This window comes from Phalacrocorax aristotelis, chromosome 3, assembly GCF_949628215.1.
Source record: "Phalacrocorax aristotelis chromosome 3, bGulAri2.1, whole genome shotgun sequence".
Lineage (NCBI taxonomy): Eukaryota > Metazoa > Chordata > Aves > Suliformes > Phalacrocoracidae > Phalacrocorax > Phalacrocorax aristotelis.
In genome coordinates, this window is record NC_134278.1 from 121,270,514 (window position 1) to 121,290,453 (window position 19,940).

General features: G+C 35.7%; 1 protein-coding gene across 6 annotated transcripts in view; it reads right to left on the bottom strand.

Annotated features, from left to right (window-relative positions):
- SDCCAG8 (SHH signaling and ciliogenesis regulator SDCCAG8) overlaps nt 1-19,940 on the bottom strand; it is a 115,727-nt gene that overhangs the window by 93,428 nt on the left and 2,359 nt on the right. For 5 of the 6 annotated variants that reach the window (XM_075089391.1, XM_075089389.1, XM_075089387.1 and 2 more), the window contains exons 2-8: nt 12,074-12,253; nt 11,887-11,969; nt 6,773-6,886; nt 6,234-6,359; nt 5,790-5,930; nt 4,337-4,401; nt 1,984-2,172 (exon numbers count right to left, since the gene is read on the bottom strand). In XM_075089391.1, the coding sequence (XP_074945492.1) occupies nt 1,984-2,172; nt 4,337-4,401; nt 5,790-5,930; nt 6,234-6,359; nt 6,773-6,886; nt 11,887-11,898 (647 nt within the window). In that variant the 5' untranslated portion in view covers nt 11,899-11,969; nt 12,074-12,253. The remainder of the gene's footprint in view (nt 1-1,983; nt 2,173-4,336; nt 4,402-5,789; nt 5,931-6,233; nt 6,360-6,772; nt 6,887-11,886; nt 11,970-12,073; nt 12,254-19,940) is intronic. The other variant, XM_075089392.1, reaches the window with a different exon arrangement.

The window sequence follows — 19,940 nt, forward strand, 5'->3', positions numbered from 1 at the left end:
ACACAAGAGTGGTAAGTAAAGCAAGACTAAAACCAGCATGGGTTAAGAGTGAAAGCGTACTGCTAGCTTGGCAGATATTAAAAATATAATTTGCTTGCTGACCAGTCCTTCACTTCAGAAGGACGGACCATTAGTGACACTGCCAGTAATACCAGCAGAGCTCAAGTCATACATACATTGAAGAGCTGTGGAACAACGTTCTGTTGGCATTACAAAATGGGGAACTGTAATTGTGAGGGGGGGGGGGGGGAAAAGACAATTTTCTGAACAAACAGATCAAAGCAATATGAAATTACATTGTCATTAAATGTAAAATAGGGGGGACAAAAGTAATTCAGATCACTAAGTACATCAAATGAAAAATAATAGCCCTTTGCTGCAAAGCGAACTAAGCTAAACAATAAGACTTCTGGGTTGTGCATCCCCTCTGAACATTTGTTAACTAAGAAACCGGGATCTATAGCTTAACCTCACCTTTTCACTAATTTGATATGTTGAAAGCTTTTAAATTAAGTGTATAATTGTCTGTGTTTTAGGTGCAACTAAAGATTCTAGCTGAAAACTGTTGTGTTTGGGTTTCTGGTTTGGTTTTTTTTGTTTGTTCTTTTTTTTTTCCCCCCCTCTTCTTTAATGTAGAATGGTAACACACTTGTATTTGCCACAGAACTAACAGTCATATTTCAAAATTTCATTTCAACAAGATTTGGCACAGTCACTTTGAAAATCCTTACTGAAATATATTTGGTTTTAATAAGTTGCATCACAGGAAGATGTAGCTTTCAGATTTTGTTAAATCTCAAACAGAAATAATGGTTTAAGGTTTAACAGTTTAATGGTTTAATAATTTATCCCTAATAAATAGGACACCTCGAATCTTTTATTTCAAACTGCTCTGTAATACAAGATGACAAGAATGTACAAATTTATAGTTTATTCATATTGTCCAGTGCCTGTCTGTGACAAATAATTACTTTTCTTATAAAAGTAGTTTTTGAAACATGACTTTTCAGCAACAGAGAGCTTTCCCAGAAAATTCTTGGACAATAGAAAAATACATAAATCTTGACACCAGCCATCTAATGAGTAAAGATAATACTGATTTGACAGACTAAATGCACTAAGTCCCTTCAGTCCTCTAGCTTCTAATTAACCCACTACCTCATCTCCAGCAGGCTCATTCTAAAACTTCAGAAATCCTACAAAGCTTCAGATATCTGACAATAAATAGATGTCTGCTTAACCAACTTTGAGAAGGCTGCAGTATCCTATCATTATTACTAGCAAGTAGAAAGGGATAGATTTTTGAAGATGGTTGACTAGCAGAATTTCTGAATTATATATATTATATTCAGCCTGTATAGTTGTTTTTAAAATCATTTAAATAAAGGCTACAATAAAAAAAAAAAAGGCTGCAGCAAATAATTCAATTTCTTATTTATCCAAAGGAACTTTTTTTTTCCCCTGACTTACTGTAGTTAGGGAGGAGCAAAGTATCCTACCCCAAACACCTGATCTACTAAGCAAAATCAAGGGGGCCGGGGGGAAAGAAGGATTACACTGCTGATGTATCCAAAAGTTTCCCAAATGTAAGAAGAATGAAGTGAAGCCAGAAAAAAAACTTCCAACCACAAAAAGATAAGGAACTTATGCAGGAAATAATCAATCAAAATACATGGACCTCCATAATATTTGTCTGACAGAGTGAAGGGTCTGTTTGTACAAAAAGCGCAGGAAAAAGACTATCAAAAGTCTGATTACCCGGACAGCCCAAGGTGTCATAATTACAAGATAATGACTAACATTCTTTCCCAGTTGAAATAAGTAGCAAAACTACCATGGATTTCGAAGTGCTTGGGACCCACACTCGTATTCTATGAGACTCCATTGCTCCGGAAGTGCACATTTCTCTACACATTGAGACTTATATCGTTTAATGCATGTAACTGTACTTTCAGTGAGAAAGTAAATACCCCTAAAACCTACTTTGTTACCCTCTCGATGGTCTGCATGTGAACATTAGAATGAGTCTGTGCAAGAACAGCTTCATGTTGTGCACATTTCAGACACAGACCACCAACCCGACTAGAATTCGTGGCTGAAACAAGTGACTTCTGGTGTTTTAGCCTTTCTTCCAAATCTTTGCATGTCTTCTGAGATTCCGAAAGGTCTTTTCTAGAAAGAAGAAATAAAAATATTATTTGAGCAATCAAACATTTCTACAAGTTATATTTATATGCAATCCATAATTACAGATGCAACCTAAAAAGAACTATAACAATTCTTGTAATAAACATTATTTTTACATATTTCAGCAGCCTAAGGAAGACCTTAACAGAGAATAACAGTTGAATTGCCCAATCAAAATTATTAATAGACAAGACAATTATATTAATTTGATCCTTTCCTCTGTAGTATCCAAAAGTAGAAGTTACACATAAAACTATTAGACAAAACTTGTAGGCTGACATATTGCCTGAACAGAGTAAAGGATTCATTAGCCAGAAACACTATCAGCTGTATAAATATTTCAATACCCTAAAAATTTTTTGTTGCTCTTGCTAATAATATCATTAACTTCACATTTCTTCTCTACCCTCAAATTAACTATGAAGTTACAAGGTAACATAGAAGTCCCCTATGCTCCCTAGACAAAATCCAGATATATTCGCACATTTGCTTCAATCTAGCAATACACACAAACTTGAGGTCAACCACATCTCCAGAAGAACAGGGTAAGTTTTTTACTTGTCTCTGAAATTTTTACCAGGTGCTCTGAAGAATTTTCTCCAGAACTTCCAAGCATCTGTCATGCCAGGGAGAGCGCAAGCAGTAGGAATGCTGACATCAGGAAGTTCCAGACAAACGCACACTGTGCACACATAGATCAATTTGACAAATTGGGCAATGAATCCAAAGCTTTTGGTTTGTTATGCAGGCCATCTGGGCAGCATACACATAGTAAGTCTGACACATTCTGGTTGCATTGGATTTACAGTGCAACATGATATATACACTGCATGCATGCTTATTTCCATCTGGGAAATCTTCTGTGCACTATTTCCAATTTTAGTAGTTGGTCTATTAAATATAATCAACTATAACCTGAACAGAATTTGCTATGCATATATCCTTAGACAGTCATGCTACGACAGACCTATTGTTAGCAAATCTTGAACAGAAATCAGCAAGTCCTACATAAATTAATGCTTAAAGTTAAAAACAAGGATAGTCCCACTGGAAGTGATATAATTTCTCACTTTAATTAAAATATAGCAAATGCTCAAGTGCTTTGCAGAACTTACAGTTTGAAAGATCATGCCCCTTAGGAGAAATCAAGAGGCTGACTAATGTGCTTGTGGAACTTTTCAGACTATTTTAGCCTCCAACATTTATTTCTGAGTACACACAACACTTCGAGTCAAGTTGTGGTGGGGAAGAATATTACGTGGCAGAAATTTAAGATCCTCCTTTACTTTCACTAGCACAGTTAGCTTTGCATGTTTAAGATTTCACCACTGCAGATGGCGTATTTAAACTTGTCTTCCTACCAGTAACTCTTTTTACACACACACAAAAGTCTAGAATTTTCAGATATATGAAACCACAGTTTATTTAGGGAAGAACATAATTAGACACATTCAGCAGCAGTATTATGAATGCAGGTGTACAGGGAGAAGTTTTCTCCAGAACACCAAATCAGAAAGTGGTTGCCTCTAACTGTTTTTCAATAGTTTTCTACCTATTCAAGCCTTTACTATTTTGAGGAGTACATGAGGACTTATTTTCGAATATTTTTGTGTTTGAAGACATGCAGGTTACGTGACTGGAAACGCTGCCTGCATACTTCAAAACCATGTTTTCCTGCTACAAAATCATTATGTGGCCTAAACTAGTTCGATGCTTAAGATTTCTAAAGCTTGCAATATAAAATACTAATAGAAGAAAATTATGGCAGAGCTCACACAAGTTAAAATTTTAACTTCTCTTTTTTTCTTTGATTGGTCTACCTTAATAGACATGATGTTTCTATGAAGAAAAACAATAAAAATGATAAAGACATTTTGTATCAAGTTGTAATTTCTATAAACATAATAATTCAACTGAATGTATAAAATTCATATACTGCTAATGTTGCTATATAATAGCACTACATTCAATTTTGCTACATTTATATTTCAGAAAACTTCATACAAAACCAGCTTTCAGGAACACTATCGGAAAACACGACATTCAGACATTCAGGCATTCTCTTTCTTAATTCAAATTAAGAGAGATTCATGGGGTTATGAAGTGATAATTTATTAACAATAATTTTAAGAAGAAGAAAACACTGTACCTTAGAGACTGTATCTGAGCATCAAGGATATTGACTCTTTCTTGATAAAGAAGCTTTAGTTTCTCCTTTAGAAAAGATGAGAGAAGTGTTTTTTGCTATCTTCATAATATTGTCTTTACAAATAAATCTAGACATTAACCACATTCACCACATTAACCACATTCATTCTTTCCTCCTGAAGATATAAACTTGTTGAAACATGAGCGTCAGAGAAATCGAAGTATTTCACACTTGTTAAAGTCTACAAAATGAACAACCCTCCCATTTTCTGATTTCTACTCATTTTGCCAGATCCTCACATGGTAAATTGCTTCAGCTCCAATTGCAGCCCTCTACAGTGATTTACAGAAATTTATGATCTTGCCTCGAGTTTGCTCTTACTCTCCACACAAGTCAGCAGAAATAAAAGAGGAATCCTGAAGAACTTCAAGTAGATAAGGTATATATTTATAATACAGTGAGTTACTCTTATTACGTGGTGAAGAACTAGGGATATAAATCAACCACACCAATGTTAAATATAATGGTGATAACAAACCAGGTAAAATCCCAGAAATTTAGCTGTGACACTTAGAAGTCACAATCACTATGGTTCTCTTGCTTTACATATGGCAGATGAAGAAAAAGTGCAATTACTGTAAAAACTACTTTCAAACAATTGCAGGCATTAGGTATCACTGAAGAGGTTTTCAGCTCTAGATGATGCACAATGCACAAAATCATCAAAAACATATTTAATGGGAAAAATAAATACATGTAATTATCTTGAAAAATTAAAGTACTGTTTAAATTTGACAGCATACATATGCAGATGGATTAAAAAGCATCAAAACTTTCAGTTAACTCTATTTTTCCTAAAAGATAGCAATGCTAGCCCATTAATTTAGAGCAAAAAAGTTAAGAATATCTTCCCAAACTAAAACTACAAGATAGAGACAGCATCATCTCTGAATCACTAGGGCTTCTCTGTATCTCTAAATGCACAAGATGTGGAATTCCGCTTAGGGAAAACAGACTGCACAAAGTGACTTTTGTACTTCACCAAGCCTGCGCTGCTCCAGAAGGAGAAAGATTCATTGCAGAAGAGCTTGCCTGGAGAGCTGCCTAAATTACACCAGCTAATTCCCACCTGCTTGTGTGCTGTGTTACTGCTAAGAATCTCCAAAGTACAGTGGAGCCATCACTGACAGAACATTTTTAAACCAGGCTTATCTCTGGGAAGTCAACATCTGCAGGTACAGCCTGCCATCCTGTCTAACTGGATAATAATATCAATTAAGGTATAATGAGAAAATGAGTTTTAAGAGAATAAAATCTGACCTCAGGTTAAGGTTCAGTCAATCAGAACTTATCCTGTATATCTGTTACAAAATCAGTCATCAGAACTGCAGCAACAACAAAGCACCAAAAGGTTTTGCAAAGGTATGACTCTGCAAAGAAAGTTAATACCAACCAGTTCTGCATGCCATTTTTCTACTTCTCCAACAGCTGCTGTAACAAAAGCCTGATCTTTGTTATGTGCTGGTGATGAGGTGACAGGCTGACGCATGCTACAGTCATTACCACCTACAGGCCAGGAGTTCTGAGTATTTGCCTAAAATAAAAATATTAATGCTTCAGTTATAATTATGCAGGCTGGGTTTTTTAAAATATTAATTATATAAAAGTATTGAATCTCATAATTTTCATTATAGTAGAATATAAGAACAAATAATAAACAAGTTATATAGCTTGGCAACCTACAATAATGATGTTATCCAGAGAAATCCACGTTTACAAACTCTCATTAAATTTTGACTCAAATTTAGTTTGCGAATAACCATTTATATAGCCTTCGTTAAAAAGAATCAGGTCCCTGAACACTGATTAGAACAACAACAGAAAAATAAAAACTTACTGAAGCATCTAGAAGAGTTTGTTCTCTTAACAACTGTTCCTCAGTTAAAAATTTCAGCTTCTGATGGAGTTCCTCATTTTCAAGTACAACTACTTGTACTCGATCTTTCATCCCAGACAGTTCCTCCTATAGGGTACAGGAACGGCACGTAAAAGGCTTCTTGAGATGGCCATCAACATTTAAATACATCTTGAGACCAAAAGTCTAGATTAACGTTCTCAACTATTTCAATCCTTTTAGAGAGAATCAGAACACTCAAAAGACAGATTTCGTTATATGGAAATTCAAGCTACAAAAATACTTATTTTTAAAAGTTTCTTATTTGTATTTGTGATATGAAGTAAAAACGTCTTTGAAGACCCTTAAACACTGCACAGGCACTAAGACGTATGGTAAGGCTCAGAATCTACTGAACAGTGTTTGGCTCAGTTTTGGTCATTACAACAATCGATCTCAAGACTAACTGTAAGCTGTTTTTAAAGTAATTCTTCATACTTAGGGGACCGGGGTTTTAGTAGGTGAAATAGGTTGTGTAATACCTTGCAAAACTTCACTTCTGCTTCTAAATGGTTAATGTACTGTGACTGATCATTGATTATTGGAATGAGATCAGAAATGGCTGGCAGGTCTCCAGCTGCTGCTTCTGGGGGTTTCTAAAGGAAGTAAAGAATAGCACGTGTTATTTTACAGTTTTCCATTTTTTGCAATAAAATGTTGCTGGCACACACAATACTACATACCCTTCCTAAAAAGTCACCAAGTACTAGATCATGAGGAAGGGAGAAACAGTAAGAACTTACATACAGAAAGTATGTTACTTCTGTCAAAACATACAGCTGCATGATTAACCACATCTATAAAGCAGGATTAAATCATATCCACAAATAGATTTGTAAATTAAATTCATACTGCTATTCCAGACAAACGTATGGGGGTATTTTCTTCTCTGTGAAATGAATCTAAAACTGCCTTGAATTTTAATGAGTTATGGATATGCAAAGGCTACTCCTCTAAATGTTCATTAACAATTGCTACAGAAACACAACTATGTCTACAATTTTAATAGCTCCATAGAAACTGAGGAAAATGTGTAATAGATAGTAAGTTTATCAAAGACCTTGATTATTGGTATTTTAAAAGACAATTCTAAATAGCCTTTCTGATGACCCTATTAATGGTTAAGATTTTTGATAGCCTCACAAATAACTAGTTAAAGAAGGTGATGAAGGGAATCCTTGCCCATTCGACAGAAACAATTACATCTCTGCCTTGCTCAGCAAGATTTAAACAGGAATTAAACTTTTTACAAAATGTGAAAAGCACAATCACTATAACTTTACAACATCTACTCCTAAGAATACAGTACAGATTAAGAATGTAAATAATTATTAAAACACCCTTAAATCATAAATGAAAGTTTCCTGAAAACTGCAGCCTGTCTTTGATCCTATTAGCAACTAACAGTCATTGTCAGTCTAATAAAAAGGACTTTAGAGTTGATGTAATAAATATTTTTCATAGTATAATAATTTAGTTCTAATGAAGTATAACATACTTTAAAATAATTTTAGTAGAACAACAGTATTAAGCATAAGTATGTTAGTCGGAATGAAACTACCTTTGAAGAATCACAAAAATATTTAATGGTGTCTCTACTTGCAAATTAAAGAAAAAAAAACCTGCTTCTATGAGATCCTCACTTGTCCTCTTTATGTATTTCATTATATTACTACTTCAGTTTGATCTTCCGCTATTGCAAATTTCATCCACTGGAAGAACTAAGTACAGTCTAATGCTAGTTGACATATATAAACCATTTTAATTCCCAAAGCTAAAAGAAAGTATATCAATGCAAGCCACAATGTTTTGATTTTTTTGTTTTGTTTGATATTTTGTTTTTTAAATAATTAAAATTAAGACAGTCAAACTGGGACACATTTCTAAGCAGAACCTACATCCTCTCACACAAGACATGCCTGCATTTTTCACCAATTTACTGAGCAATTTCACTCATATTTGTAATAGGGTAAATCTCCCTTCCTTACATTCTTTTCTAGTAAGGATACAAAGTTCATGCAGAGTTGTTAATGGGGTCCTCTCAGAGAAACAACAGGTGCGTTTCTAGCATTAGTTCACTATTCTAGGTGAAAACAAGTATCTTTATGCCAATCCTGAGCTAGTTTTGAAACAGATACAATTCCAACATCTTTGATCTTGGGTCAGCAAACACACCTTTCTGTGCAAAAACATTCCATGATGTGCTTCTCAAATACACTTCAAGTCTTAAAAATTGTAAAACTAATTTTCAGGAACTAACTGAACAGTTGGACTCCTGAACCTCCTGAAAGATTCAGAAATGTAAGTCTTTTTAAAAAATAATATTTTTAAAAACCTTCACCATTCTAAAAAAAACCCAAACCCAAACCAAGCTAATGGCTAGCTATTACATCTACTAGTTACCTTATCTACAGGTTCTGACAACAAGGTGTTAAGATTTCCTGTCCAACCTTTAAAGATAAAGATAAAATTCACCAACAGAGTGAGGGGCAGGTTTCTAACAACAAAAGCCTTCCTGTCAAATAATAGCTGATATAAGTATTGGCCGTATTAAAGGAGGGATTCTTGAGAAATCTGGAACTATGACTGCGGAGACAAATGGAGCATTTTCCAGAACCATCTAGAAAAATATTTAGAGAAGGGATTCTGAATTTCCACCTGGCTCAGTGCACGTAAGTTCCCTGTTCTGTTGAGTCAGAATTCACCTTGCTTTAATGTCTGTTAATCTCAACTACTTTACAAAGCTTTAAAAAAAGTAATTACACTTGTTAAATTATATATAATATAGCATAAAATATTTAATATAGTTAAATTATATATACTTATTATATTATATATAATATTTGTAACTCTTCCTTCTGTTCCTCTGGCTCCTACTCATCCCTCCCTCTTTTTTGAAAATGTAATAGATGCCTCACAGCTGAGACCTCCAGCTGCCTCCCTGAAGGTTTACACCACAGCAGTGTTCAACAGTGTGAAAAACTCAATTTCTATTTAAATTATTTTTCACTGAAAAACAGTACTAATGATTAACCTGAGGCATGTCAATGTGATGTACACGAGATTGCTAAAGAATGGTTTCACTAAAAGGAAAATAATACATAGCATATTTTCCCAACAGAAAAAGAACAGCGGCCTTCTTAACACAGCTTATTAACTCACAGCACTGTCACTGGAATATTTCTTTATTCAGAGACCTCTACCTGCCCTTTCATGGGGTGAGTGCCTGGAAAATAATTTGTGATTTCTTTCTTTTCACCTTTTTTTACTATACTACTGTTATCAATTAATTACGAATTAATTTGGGATTTTTAAATTAATATTCTGGTAAGATAACATGCATTATAGGGTGAAAGAACAGAGGTCAAGGGAGGCATATATTTAAAGTAGGCCAAATATTAAAATCAGAACTGAAAGTCACATCTCATCAGTACAAACTACCAAACATTTATGTTCAAGTCTCAGAAACACTGTTCATGTTTATTAATATTGAAAAGTTTACCATATAAACACAAGGGTTTATAAAATATAAATGCTTGACAGCTTTAGAGGCCAGCATTCTACATGGTGACAAACAGTTTTGCCAACATCCCAAACACCGTAGCCCATCTTGTGCATTTCCAGAATGCCTCAATTTCAAACCTCTAAACCCTCGAATTAGACACTCTCCTGCTGGCAGTCTTAAATGTGATGCCTTGTAAACTGGCAAGAAACAATGAGAATCAGTCACAGGACCACCAGTTATAACAAGAGTGTCATGAACCCAAGCCAGGTGCAGTTAGGTTAGCCAAGACCCAGCTTGTAGAACAGAAGTTGTTGTACAAAGCAATCTTGCTGGGCCTTGACCTCAGGTGATGAGGTAGAGACCAAAAGGACAACCCCCACCCAACCACCTGAGCGTAATCAAAGAAGAGACGTACTCACTTGATACCTATTACAACTTTTTTCAATGGGCAATAGAAGGGAATTTTGTTAAGACAATGTTATTTATACATACGAAATGTTGTAAAGTTTACTAAAGAGTACACTACAAAATATTATATTTAGCTATAGACACATGAAGTCACGTATTCCTCAGTAGTCATCAGGTATTTCAGCATAATTCAATGCCAAAGGTTAAGGTCACTCATAATCTAAGTTTGCTTTCCTTGACCTTTGGGGAATCTAATTCTTATACAAGAAGCATTTCTGCAGTGTCCAGCAAACCACAAGACAAGCTCGTATTTTATAAGGGTTTCGGATTTTTTTGTACTCCCACATTTTTTGAGCTTTACACTTGGTCTGCCTTCAGAACACCTTCACATCTGGCTAGCAAGCAGATGGAGGACAACTGAAAAGGAGAATAAGGCCACCACTTCACAGAATCCCTCTTATTGGAAACTTCAAGAGGAAGAAATGGGACAATTCCCTATCAGTACAGTAAATTCCCATCTTTTCTCTGTTTACTCTTCCTTGAAAGCACTATCACATGGTTCTTAGAAAAAAGTATCCCATTTTCTGATTTTTTCCACTATACTAAAATTTCCCAATATAAGTACAGAACTTTGACACAGATAGATTAAAAGATGCTTTCCCTCCCCTCCAAAGGCTAAACACAAATCGATACTGATCCATGTCATGTGAAGATCAACCAACAATGCACCATTCCCTTGAGCTACAAAACACTAATTCTCTCCTGTACCATTATGAGGCAAAAGTACCTGGCAGGGCAATCAAACTAAACTTGTGGATTTTAGAACATTCAGAAAAGTTGAACTTCAAATAAAATTTCTCCATATCAGAGCAGTAGAGCTAGGCTTATTACACAGGCTCAAAGCAACACAGTAGGAATATAGGCTATAAGCTTTAGATTATTCTATAGCTACCTCAACTTTGACAGCAGAGAGCTGCTTGTCTTGCTTAGTATAAATCAAAAGTAGTCAGTGGATGCCATCAAGATGTAAAACCGGAACAATATCTTTGAATTATTTTCCTATAGGGCCACTAGTATCTAGCTGTTGCTCTGTAACTGAACTGTCCATTGCACATACTTTGGTGCAGTTCTGCTGCAAGAAGGGTAAATCTGAGAAGCCCAGGTAAGGGTATAAACTATCTTTGACAGAGACCGACCTCTGCATTTTGTCAGAGAGCTACAAAACCTGTTGTTATGTGAAAGTGTCTAATCCTCTTAGGAAAAAAAAAAAAGCATAGTTACAGCATAAGAAGTCCTTTGGGAACCCTTAAAGTACAGTCAAAGGAAAACAGAGGCTGCTTTTACAGAAATTTGTCTGTGTAGTCAATCCCAACTGTTTCCAAAACAAAAAAGATGAACTTTTGGTGGAAAGAAAAAGATGAGAAAGCTGAAAGCAATGTGAAGTGTGACCCATGCTGCATGGTCAACAGAAGAGGAGAAAAGTTTAAATCCTGTGTTATAGATTTCTTTTTCTTCTGCTATGGTCATAAGCATACCAAGTTCTGGCCATAGCCTCAGGAATCTCCTATATTTCAGAATATAATAATGATTTGGTGCTTCTTTTTCTTCCTGGATACTAGAAAATTGATCTCATCATGCATGCTATCCATTCAAACAACACAAAAGAAACAAGAAGAAACATACATAGAATGACATCTTCCTCCTTGACGGAGAGACTTCACTTTCGATTCTTTCTTGATGTTGCAACAAAATTTTAAGTTGATTAACTAGGAAGAGATAAAAAACATTATAACAAAAATATTTACTTTTTAATTTAAATTAGTATAATTTCTAACAATTTTTAAACTACTTGCTTTCAGAGTAATCTCACCTGCGTGACTGTGCTGCAGTTCCTGCCAGGCTGCATTCCCACTGTCATCATTGCCCCTGTCCACATCATCACTGCCCTTGTCCACAGAGGACTCTTCAAATCCTACTTTACCCTTGCCCTTTGCAACCTGTCCTTCCTCCAAAGCATATTTCAGTTGATGGATGCTTTCACTAGCACGCTCTGGGGGGGGGAGGAAAATCACATCATTAGCCACAGTAGAAAACATAGAAGAAAGTATTTACTGACTGATATTTTAAATTTGCAAAAAAATGGGAGAACTAAAAGTATTCAGCATCTGTCTAGCTTGACTACTTGATGTAATCACAGCCACTGGAAGAAATTACCTAACAGAAAGAGCCAAAACAACTACTGTATGTCACAATTTACAGAAGAAATATTTACTACGTTTTCAGAGAAGAAGTTATAAATAGTATCTTAGCCTGTCAATACATTAGGACTCTGCAGCAGCATAAGTAATAATATACTTGACCCTAAAATACTTCCTGGCATACACAGCTTTGATGCTTTTCAATGAACCTAAAGCTCACGCTATATTTCATGTGCAAGATTGGGCACAGAGAACAATATTTTTGAATTCTAATGATGCCACCACATGTGACAAAGCAGTGTATAGCACACCTAAAAAAATATCTGAGTAAATGAGGTAAAAACTTGGCAAACCAAACCAACATAAACCAGTGATTAAATAAAGACTGATGACTCCTGAACAAATGTGAAAACTAAATAACACTCATCACTCTGAAAAAAAAAAAAGACCCACAAAAAACTCTTTCCAGATTAAAAAAAATATGTATGAAACCTTTCAAGAACTGACTGACTTACTAGAGGGTGATTCAGTAATGGCCTTTTCTCATTTTCAGTATATTTTTTCTTATTTTCCTTCTTTTCATTTGATTCAGCTGCCTTCTTAAAAATAAAACACTTTTCAATCATAAATGCCATATCACTCTGACATAGGTGAACATTTCCAATATGCTAGAAAAGAAACTTAAGAGATTTGCAGCTGAGAGATGACAGTTGGATTGGGAATCAGAAAATATGGGCTTGGTTTTAGATAATGATACTCCTAGTTCACAGTATAGGACCTCAGGCAACTTGCTTATTAGTTCTTTCAGTTGCCTATGTAAAAAGGGAGATGAGTATTTAATTTCTCTTCTCTTTAAGTAATGTATATACTACCTAGAAAAGACAGAGTAGTAACCTAAGTAGTATGGCTTTATGCAGTTTTCAACAAAGCAGGATCTCTAGGTTCTACTGCAATACCAAGTGAACCCAGAAAATGTCCCATACACCAGTCACAGAGCGTACGTGCTCTGTGAGACAGTCCCCATCACGATTCACAGCCACTTTATCAGGAATATAAGACGACATGTTTCTTTTACGTTTCTCCAAAGTAACGCCACAGTCACCTGACCTACCAGTCAAAACTACCTGGAATTAGAAAAGTTTCATTAATAGCTAACAGTTATTAGTAATTTAAAACAAAAGCCCACACTCTCAAAGCCTTACTTGACTTTCAGAAACATAAAATCATAGCTATTTTCTTCATTTAGCCCTAATTCTTTGGAGGATTATTCTCCACTAGGACTACTGCATATGAATCATTTAGGTATAAATGCCCACAGAACAGGAATTTCACTCTTCTGAGACAAAGCTTATAAGATAATATCTTTTATTGAAGCAACTGCTACAATTAGAAAAATGGCAAGCTTTCCAGCACACATTTTAAATTTATTTTTACATGCTTGTAATCTGTAAATTGATATGATGCATAAATAACTAACTGAAAATATTTTTTTCTTACAGGCAAAAAAAGCTTAAAAAATAATCACAGTTAAGCATTTGCTAGGTAGAATTCAGAAGACATGCCTCAGAGATAATATATGCTGCTTGTTACAAATGTTAATAGCTCCTTTCTTCCAGACAGAAAGGTGAATAACAGTTCAAGTCAGAGAACAAAAGCTAGATACATATTTATGCCTTCACTTTATCTTTTTCAAGTTTACATCATCTTGGCTGAAGTTGGGAAATCCATGTTTTTCCCCCACAGTAATGGCCTTCACAGACCTTTTCAGTCTTTTTCTCTGCTTTGTTGTAACTTATCAATAGCTTAGAAAATATAAATACCACCCCTTCCCTCCCCGCCCCCCACAAAAAAGAAAGCATTATATTTAAGAACATGGTTCTTAGTCCAGCATGCCAGCTATCACTCACTTTTTAGTAATGCTAGTTTCTAATAAAAACCCAACTCATTTCTGACCTATTAATCTTCTCTCAGCATTTATTTTTAAAGCACAGTCATCTTATGACTTGCATCACCTCTTTCGATTTTACAGGTACTCACTCCAACCTTTAACAAAGTTAAGGTAAAAGAAGATATAAAAAGCACATTTCAAATAGTCATAATTTCTTATAATAAACCCAAATACAATTCACAAGGCAATGGCTCAGAAAAGAAGGGATTAGGTCAAATATTTCTCTATTGGCATACTTAAGGTATTCATCCATGCTTGAGTGTTCCAGGACGTTGAGAGGGGTGGGAGAGCTAACTGAGAAATGGTAGAAGTATCTCACTGATGTAATGGCTTAAATATTTAGCAAACTATGTTGCAACTAGTTGTTGCCAAGAAGCGTTCAACATCAGTTATGTTATTATGTGGTGTGTCATCTGACAGCAATACAATTCCTTTATTTCCACATTTACTGTAGACCTCTGTCAGAGAACCCCAGAGTATCAATATTTGTCCATAGCCAGCAAAGAGCAACAAACCAAAACCAGTTTTTCCCAGAACTTGTCTCTCTTTGTAGTATTACAACTTCTGAACTCCAAGCTACTACTTTATCCTCAAAGATAACATGCGCTATGTCCTCTTTTTCCATAAATGTACTGGGCAGTAGTAGTGAAACACATTAAAATCATTACCATTGGCACACTGATGTCTTCTTTTCTTGACTACACTTTCCTGCCTCTGGAATAACCACCACAGTTTTGAAAGCTTCATCATATATTTGCCAAAGTTTCTTAAAAGCTTGCCAATTTTCAAATTACAAAAGCAGTTGTCATAAGCAAAACCTTCACCATGGGGAAACAGGGAGTTAGGAATTTCTGATGGTCTGCTTTTACATTCACTGGACTCTGAAGAGCTAACATTTACTTCGGTAAGAGTTGAACTGGACATGTAAAAGGGAATAAATACATTATAACTTTTTATTCCCCAAATAAGGGACATAATATTGGGCATTAGGATAAAAGAAGATACATTACCAAGTGGAAAGATTACATTTGTTGTTTCTACCAATGTAAAAATATTCTTTTAAATATGAAAGAAGTAGAAAGAACCTCTGTGGATGCAAACTCTTGGACACCAAAGAACCTTTGCTTAAAGACAACATGATAATTTCATAATTAATTTAGAAGTCATTTTTCAGTGCTCACACAGTCAACCTAACTTTTTCAGTTTGGCTATTCCTGTAATAGTACATCTTATAGAAACAGAACCTCAGTAAAAACATACTGTAGAAAACTGGTCCCATGCAGTACTGGGATTTGCATATCTAAAATTCAATCAGCATTTTTCTTTTCTACATCTTAACAAGATTCTGTGCATAAAATCTCAAGATATATTTCTGTTGTATGATAAAACTGCATTGATATGCTATTTTCTATAGGAACAGCTCAGGATATAAATGAAATTGGACTTATCTGGATTAAAACTTAAAAAAAATTGTATTTACTATAAGGCTCTTTGGCTTTCAGTGTTTAAAGGATCTGATTATGATTATGAAAAATGGTAAGCTAGCAACAAAACCTGATGGATCAAACTTGATACATGAAGAAAAAAAGATGCAAGTGCTCCCCAAAAATGCTGTTGTCAACTATTATGTATAAATCACAGGCAGTAGTTGCCACAAGGGGCAGGCAGATAACTTATCTAATGCCTTAGCAATGACATAGCTGACCAAACACCTAACAAAAAGTCAGACATCACTACTTGACATTTCAGAGACAGAAGCAACCAGCAATCCTAACCTGGGATCAAGACCATACCGTTCTAGGTACAAAGATATTCCTACCCCTCAATTCATCTGAATGTAAATGCAACTTTGGACTAGATTAAGTTCAGTTAAGCATAATGCTTTAGACAAAGCCAATATGGCCCTGACTGAAACATTAACTAATGTTCAAAACGAACGTGCCGTATATTCTACATGCTGAATAAAGATACTCCTCTGTCCTGAAAGAAGCATTGATAACTCTGGTTATTTTTGGTAGTCACTATAACTACAAAATCTAAGTATTACTCCCTGAAAATACAGTATAGGTATCCTTTGTCCAGAGAAGTATCTTTGTATAAATATAATTGGTAGAAGTTTTTTATATGGGAATGTCAGTACTACTGCTGAACAACGACATATTTCTTTACATTGGAGACACATTATGAATCCATTCAACTTGCTAGGGTCAGGAGACTTTGAAGTAAAGCACAACACAGAGGTGGAGGGGAGTTGGGCAGGGAAACCCCACAAAAAATATAACAAAAAAAATTGAGACAACGATTGCCACTGAAGTGGAAATAGAAAAAACAGAGAAGTCATTGAACAGTGTTTGCATTGCCTGAACAAAAGATGTTTTTTCAGACATCACCCAAGACTGTCTATAAAGAGCACTCCTTTAAATGAAAGCACCAAAGCTACCTCATTCATGGACTCAGAAATGCCAAAGAAAATACCCTGGGAGCTAATAGAGAGCTTAGCAAAGGAACCAACCATCCAAAACTACAGAATTGCCTGAAAGACATGGAAAATTAGCTGGTAGAAGTGTTAAGCAACATAAATTAAACAAACTACAACTGTATGAAAAAGTTGCCATAGTGTAAAGCTAACATCCAGTTCTAATAATGTTTACAGGCAGATGACTAGATATCACTGGCTATGAATTCAACAGACAGGTCACTTTCTGATATCGCATGGTTCCCAATCAGAAAACAGTCCTAGAAAGTTAGAGAAGGAATTACACTGATTCTTTAGGTCTTAAAAGAAACCCTAATACCATAGAATTTACATGAAACAATAACTGACAAAGGAGAAAATTAGACCAGTTAGCAAAAACAGAAAGACGGTGTCTATTTAACGAAAACTTTACTGTCTAGAAGTATATCAACTTTGACTTTGTTTCTATTGACACTTAGACATCTAAAATAGCACATCATGTACCTCTTCTGGGGTAGCCTTTCAGGCAAATAATTGCTTAAAAATACTGAAACTGAGAATTGCTTATAAGTTTTTATTGTGTTTTGCACAGTCTTGGAATTTAATTTAGATACCATTCTGATACGCAGCTGTTCTTCTTTATTGGCTGCCAAACACAAGTATGCGACCATGCTACTAACATACTACATGGCAGCTTTGAGACTGAAAGCTCTTATTCTCTTTTACAAAATATCTCTATTCCCTTGAGAATAACTTTTTATTAGAAATGTTGTTACCTCCTAAAGACTTCAAGGTTCATTTGAAATGGTGACAATTGTGTGAAAGTTTACACAGTAATGTAATAACTTCAACTGTACAAATACCACCCTCCTAAATCTGTATTACACACATTAAAGACCTTCATTATACAAGGTCTAGACTACTCAGGAAAAGCCCTGTATTAGGACCTTTGTTATTTCATCAGAACCTCTCTGTTGGGCTCTAACAGAGACTAAGACAGTTATGTCTTAGTTGGGTTTTTTGGTCTGGTTTTCTGTCCTCTGGCTACTAGACTCAGTTTACTGAACACCTGGGCTCCCTGTGTGCCAGTCTTCTGAGGGATTTCCCTTTACAACAAAGGCCGCTGCACTGAAGGAATTGATTACTCTTTGAGAACTTATTCATCCTCCTACCAAACTGAATAAGGCTGTGAAATTATTCTTCTGACCTCCAGCATGGGTAGTGATAACCTGTTGCCATGTATCAGCCTGAGTCCAGATAATGTCAGGCATTACACACGCTGTGTTTCAAAAACATCAAATAATCCCCAAGGCACACCACCTGAAATTCCAGAATCCAGATCACAGGAAGGATCTGAATTTGGAAAAAAATCCCAAGCTGTGTAACTACCCCAGAAAAACCGGTAAAGAATTAGGTTTGACAACTTGGGGAGAAACAATGATCTATTTGCCCTTCAGTAAATTCCTCATGGTAGTGCTAATGATGTGAGAAATGCTGTACAGGTCAAAGCAGTTAAAAATTGTGCATCACTGCGAAATAAAGACGTTCATTGAGAATCATAATGGAACTAATGTTGTATCACTCTGCAGTGGGATTATGTTTGTGATAATACGCTACTGATGTCTACTCACTGAGAGGCATGTATGTATGAAATTCAACATAGCTTGGCATTGTATGAAAAAATTCCAGTTTCCCAGAATGAAAAGGGAAACAGCCACCCAAAGGTCATGTTCTGAAATGATTTAAAAAACATAATCGACCCATTGTAAGGGGATCCAGTCAGAAATAGATAAAATGAAAATAAGTTGCATGAACAGATTACATGCATCCAATCATATGACGTGGTGAGACCTACTATTAGTCTTATACACAGTTAAGCAGCCCAAGATGCAAAATTCTTAAGAAAAACCCTTTGAAGATATGAGAGAGTTAAAGAGGTCATTTACAATGTCCAGATAACTTGGTCAAAGGCATGCTTCAAAACTCCACATATCAAAATCCTAAAAGCTCATCATAACTATGATGATACCATATATATGATAGTCTCCAAGCGCTCCAACAGATTTCCTAGTTGAAAGACAAATTCCATTGGAACATTTAAAATGCACAATGAGCCTAATACAAAATATCAGGAAGGTTGGAGCTCTGTTGCAAAATGCTACAAGAGCACATTTTCATGACAAGCCTGGTCTGAATCAAGGAACAAACTATAAAGTCCTTCCGAAGCTTATCAAACTCCACACCCACAAGAACATTTACACAAAGTGCTAAGCATCCTGAAATTATGGGAAATCATAGCAGGCTTGGAGACCAAAGGTCTTTGGCTTCCCCTGTTGTTACCGCATAAGGAAGCTGAGAACATCGTGTTCTGCAGGGAGTCTAGGCAGATCAGTGTAACCACTGCATCCAACAGCGGTCAGACACCCCAGCAGGATGGATGTTGAGCAGAGCATGCTGCCTGCACACTTGAGTTTAAAGACACCAACACACCTCCACATCTCCTTAGATGAGGATGAACAGAAGAAATCTGCCATCTCCACTGTCCACATGCCATGTTTTGGACTTGCCAGTAATCTGAAATGGCATTGGCTGGCCTTCACTGCCTGAAATGAAAAGGCAGGTCAACCACTGTGCTATCACAGCAGGAGAACATGAATTTACAAAATGTTTCAGTGACAGGGTAGTCCCCTCCCAGATCTGCATAAAAGCAAGCAGACAAGCCTGAAAAGGTATTCTAGGTAAAAGATAACCACAAGCACTCCAAAAATAAATGTCTTATGAAATACACCAAACTTTCAATGTATTGGCTGTGCTTGTACTTATGCCGAATCTAGGGCAGCAGAAATTAACAAAAACCCTTAAAGTGGTACCTTTCTAAAGGAAGCTATGTCTCTGCGAGTGACAATGCAGCCTTGAAGCAGAAACATATTGCCATTAGAAGATTTATTAAGCAGCAAAATCATATGTGTCCAACTACGGTTTTAAAATCCTAATTTATCACTCCTCCTGTGTCAATGAAAGTCATAGCAGAAAGCCCTTGCCTCCCTGAAAGCCCAAATCCAGTACAGGAAAACTAGCTAGTGGTTTTCCATACCCATCCATAGAAAAAGGAAACAAGATATAGTACTAACACTAC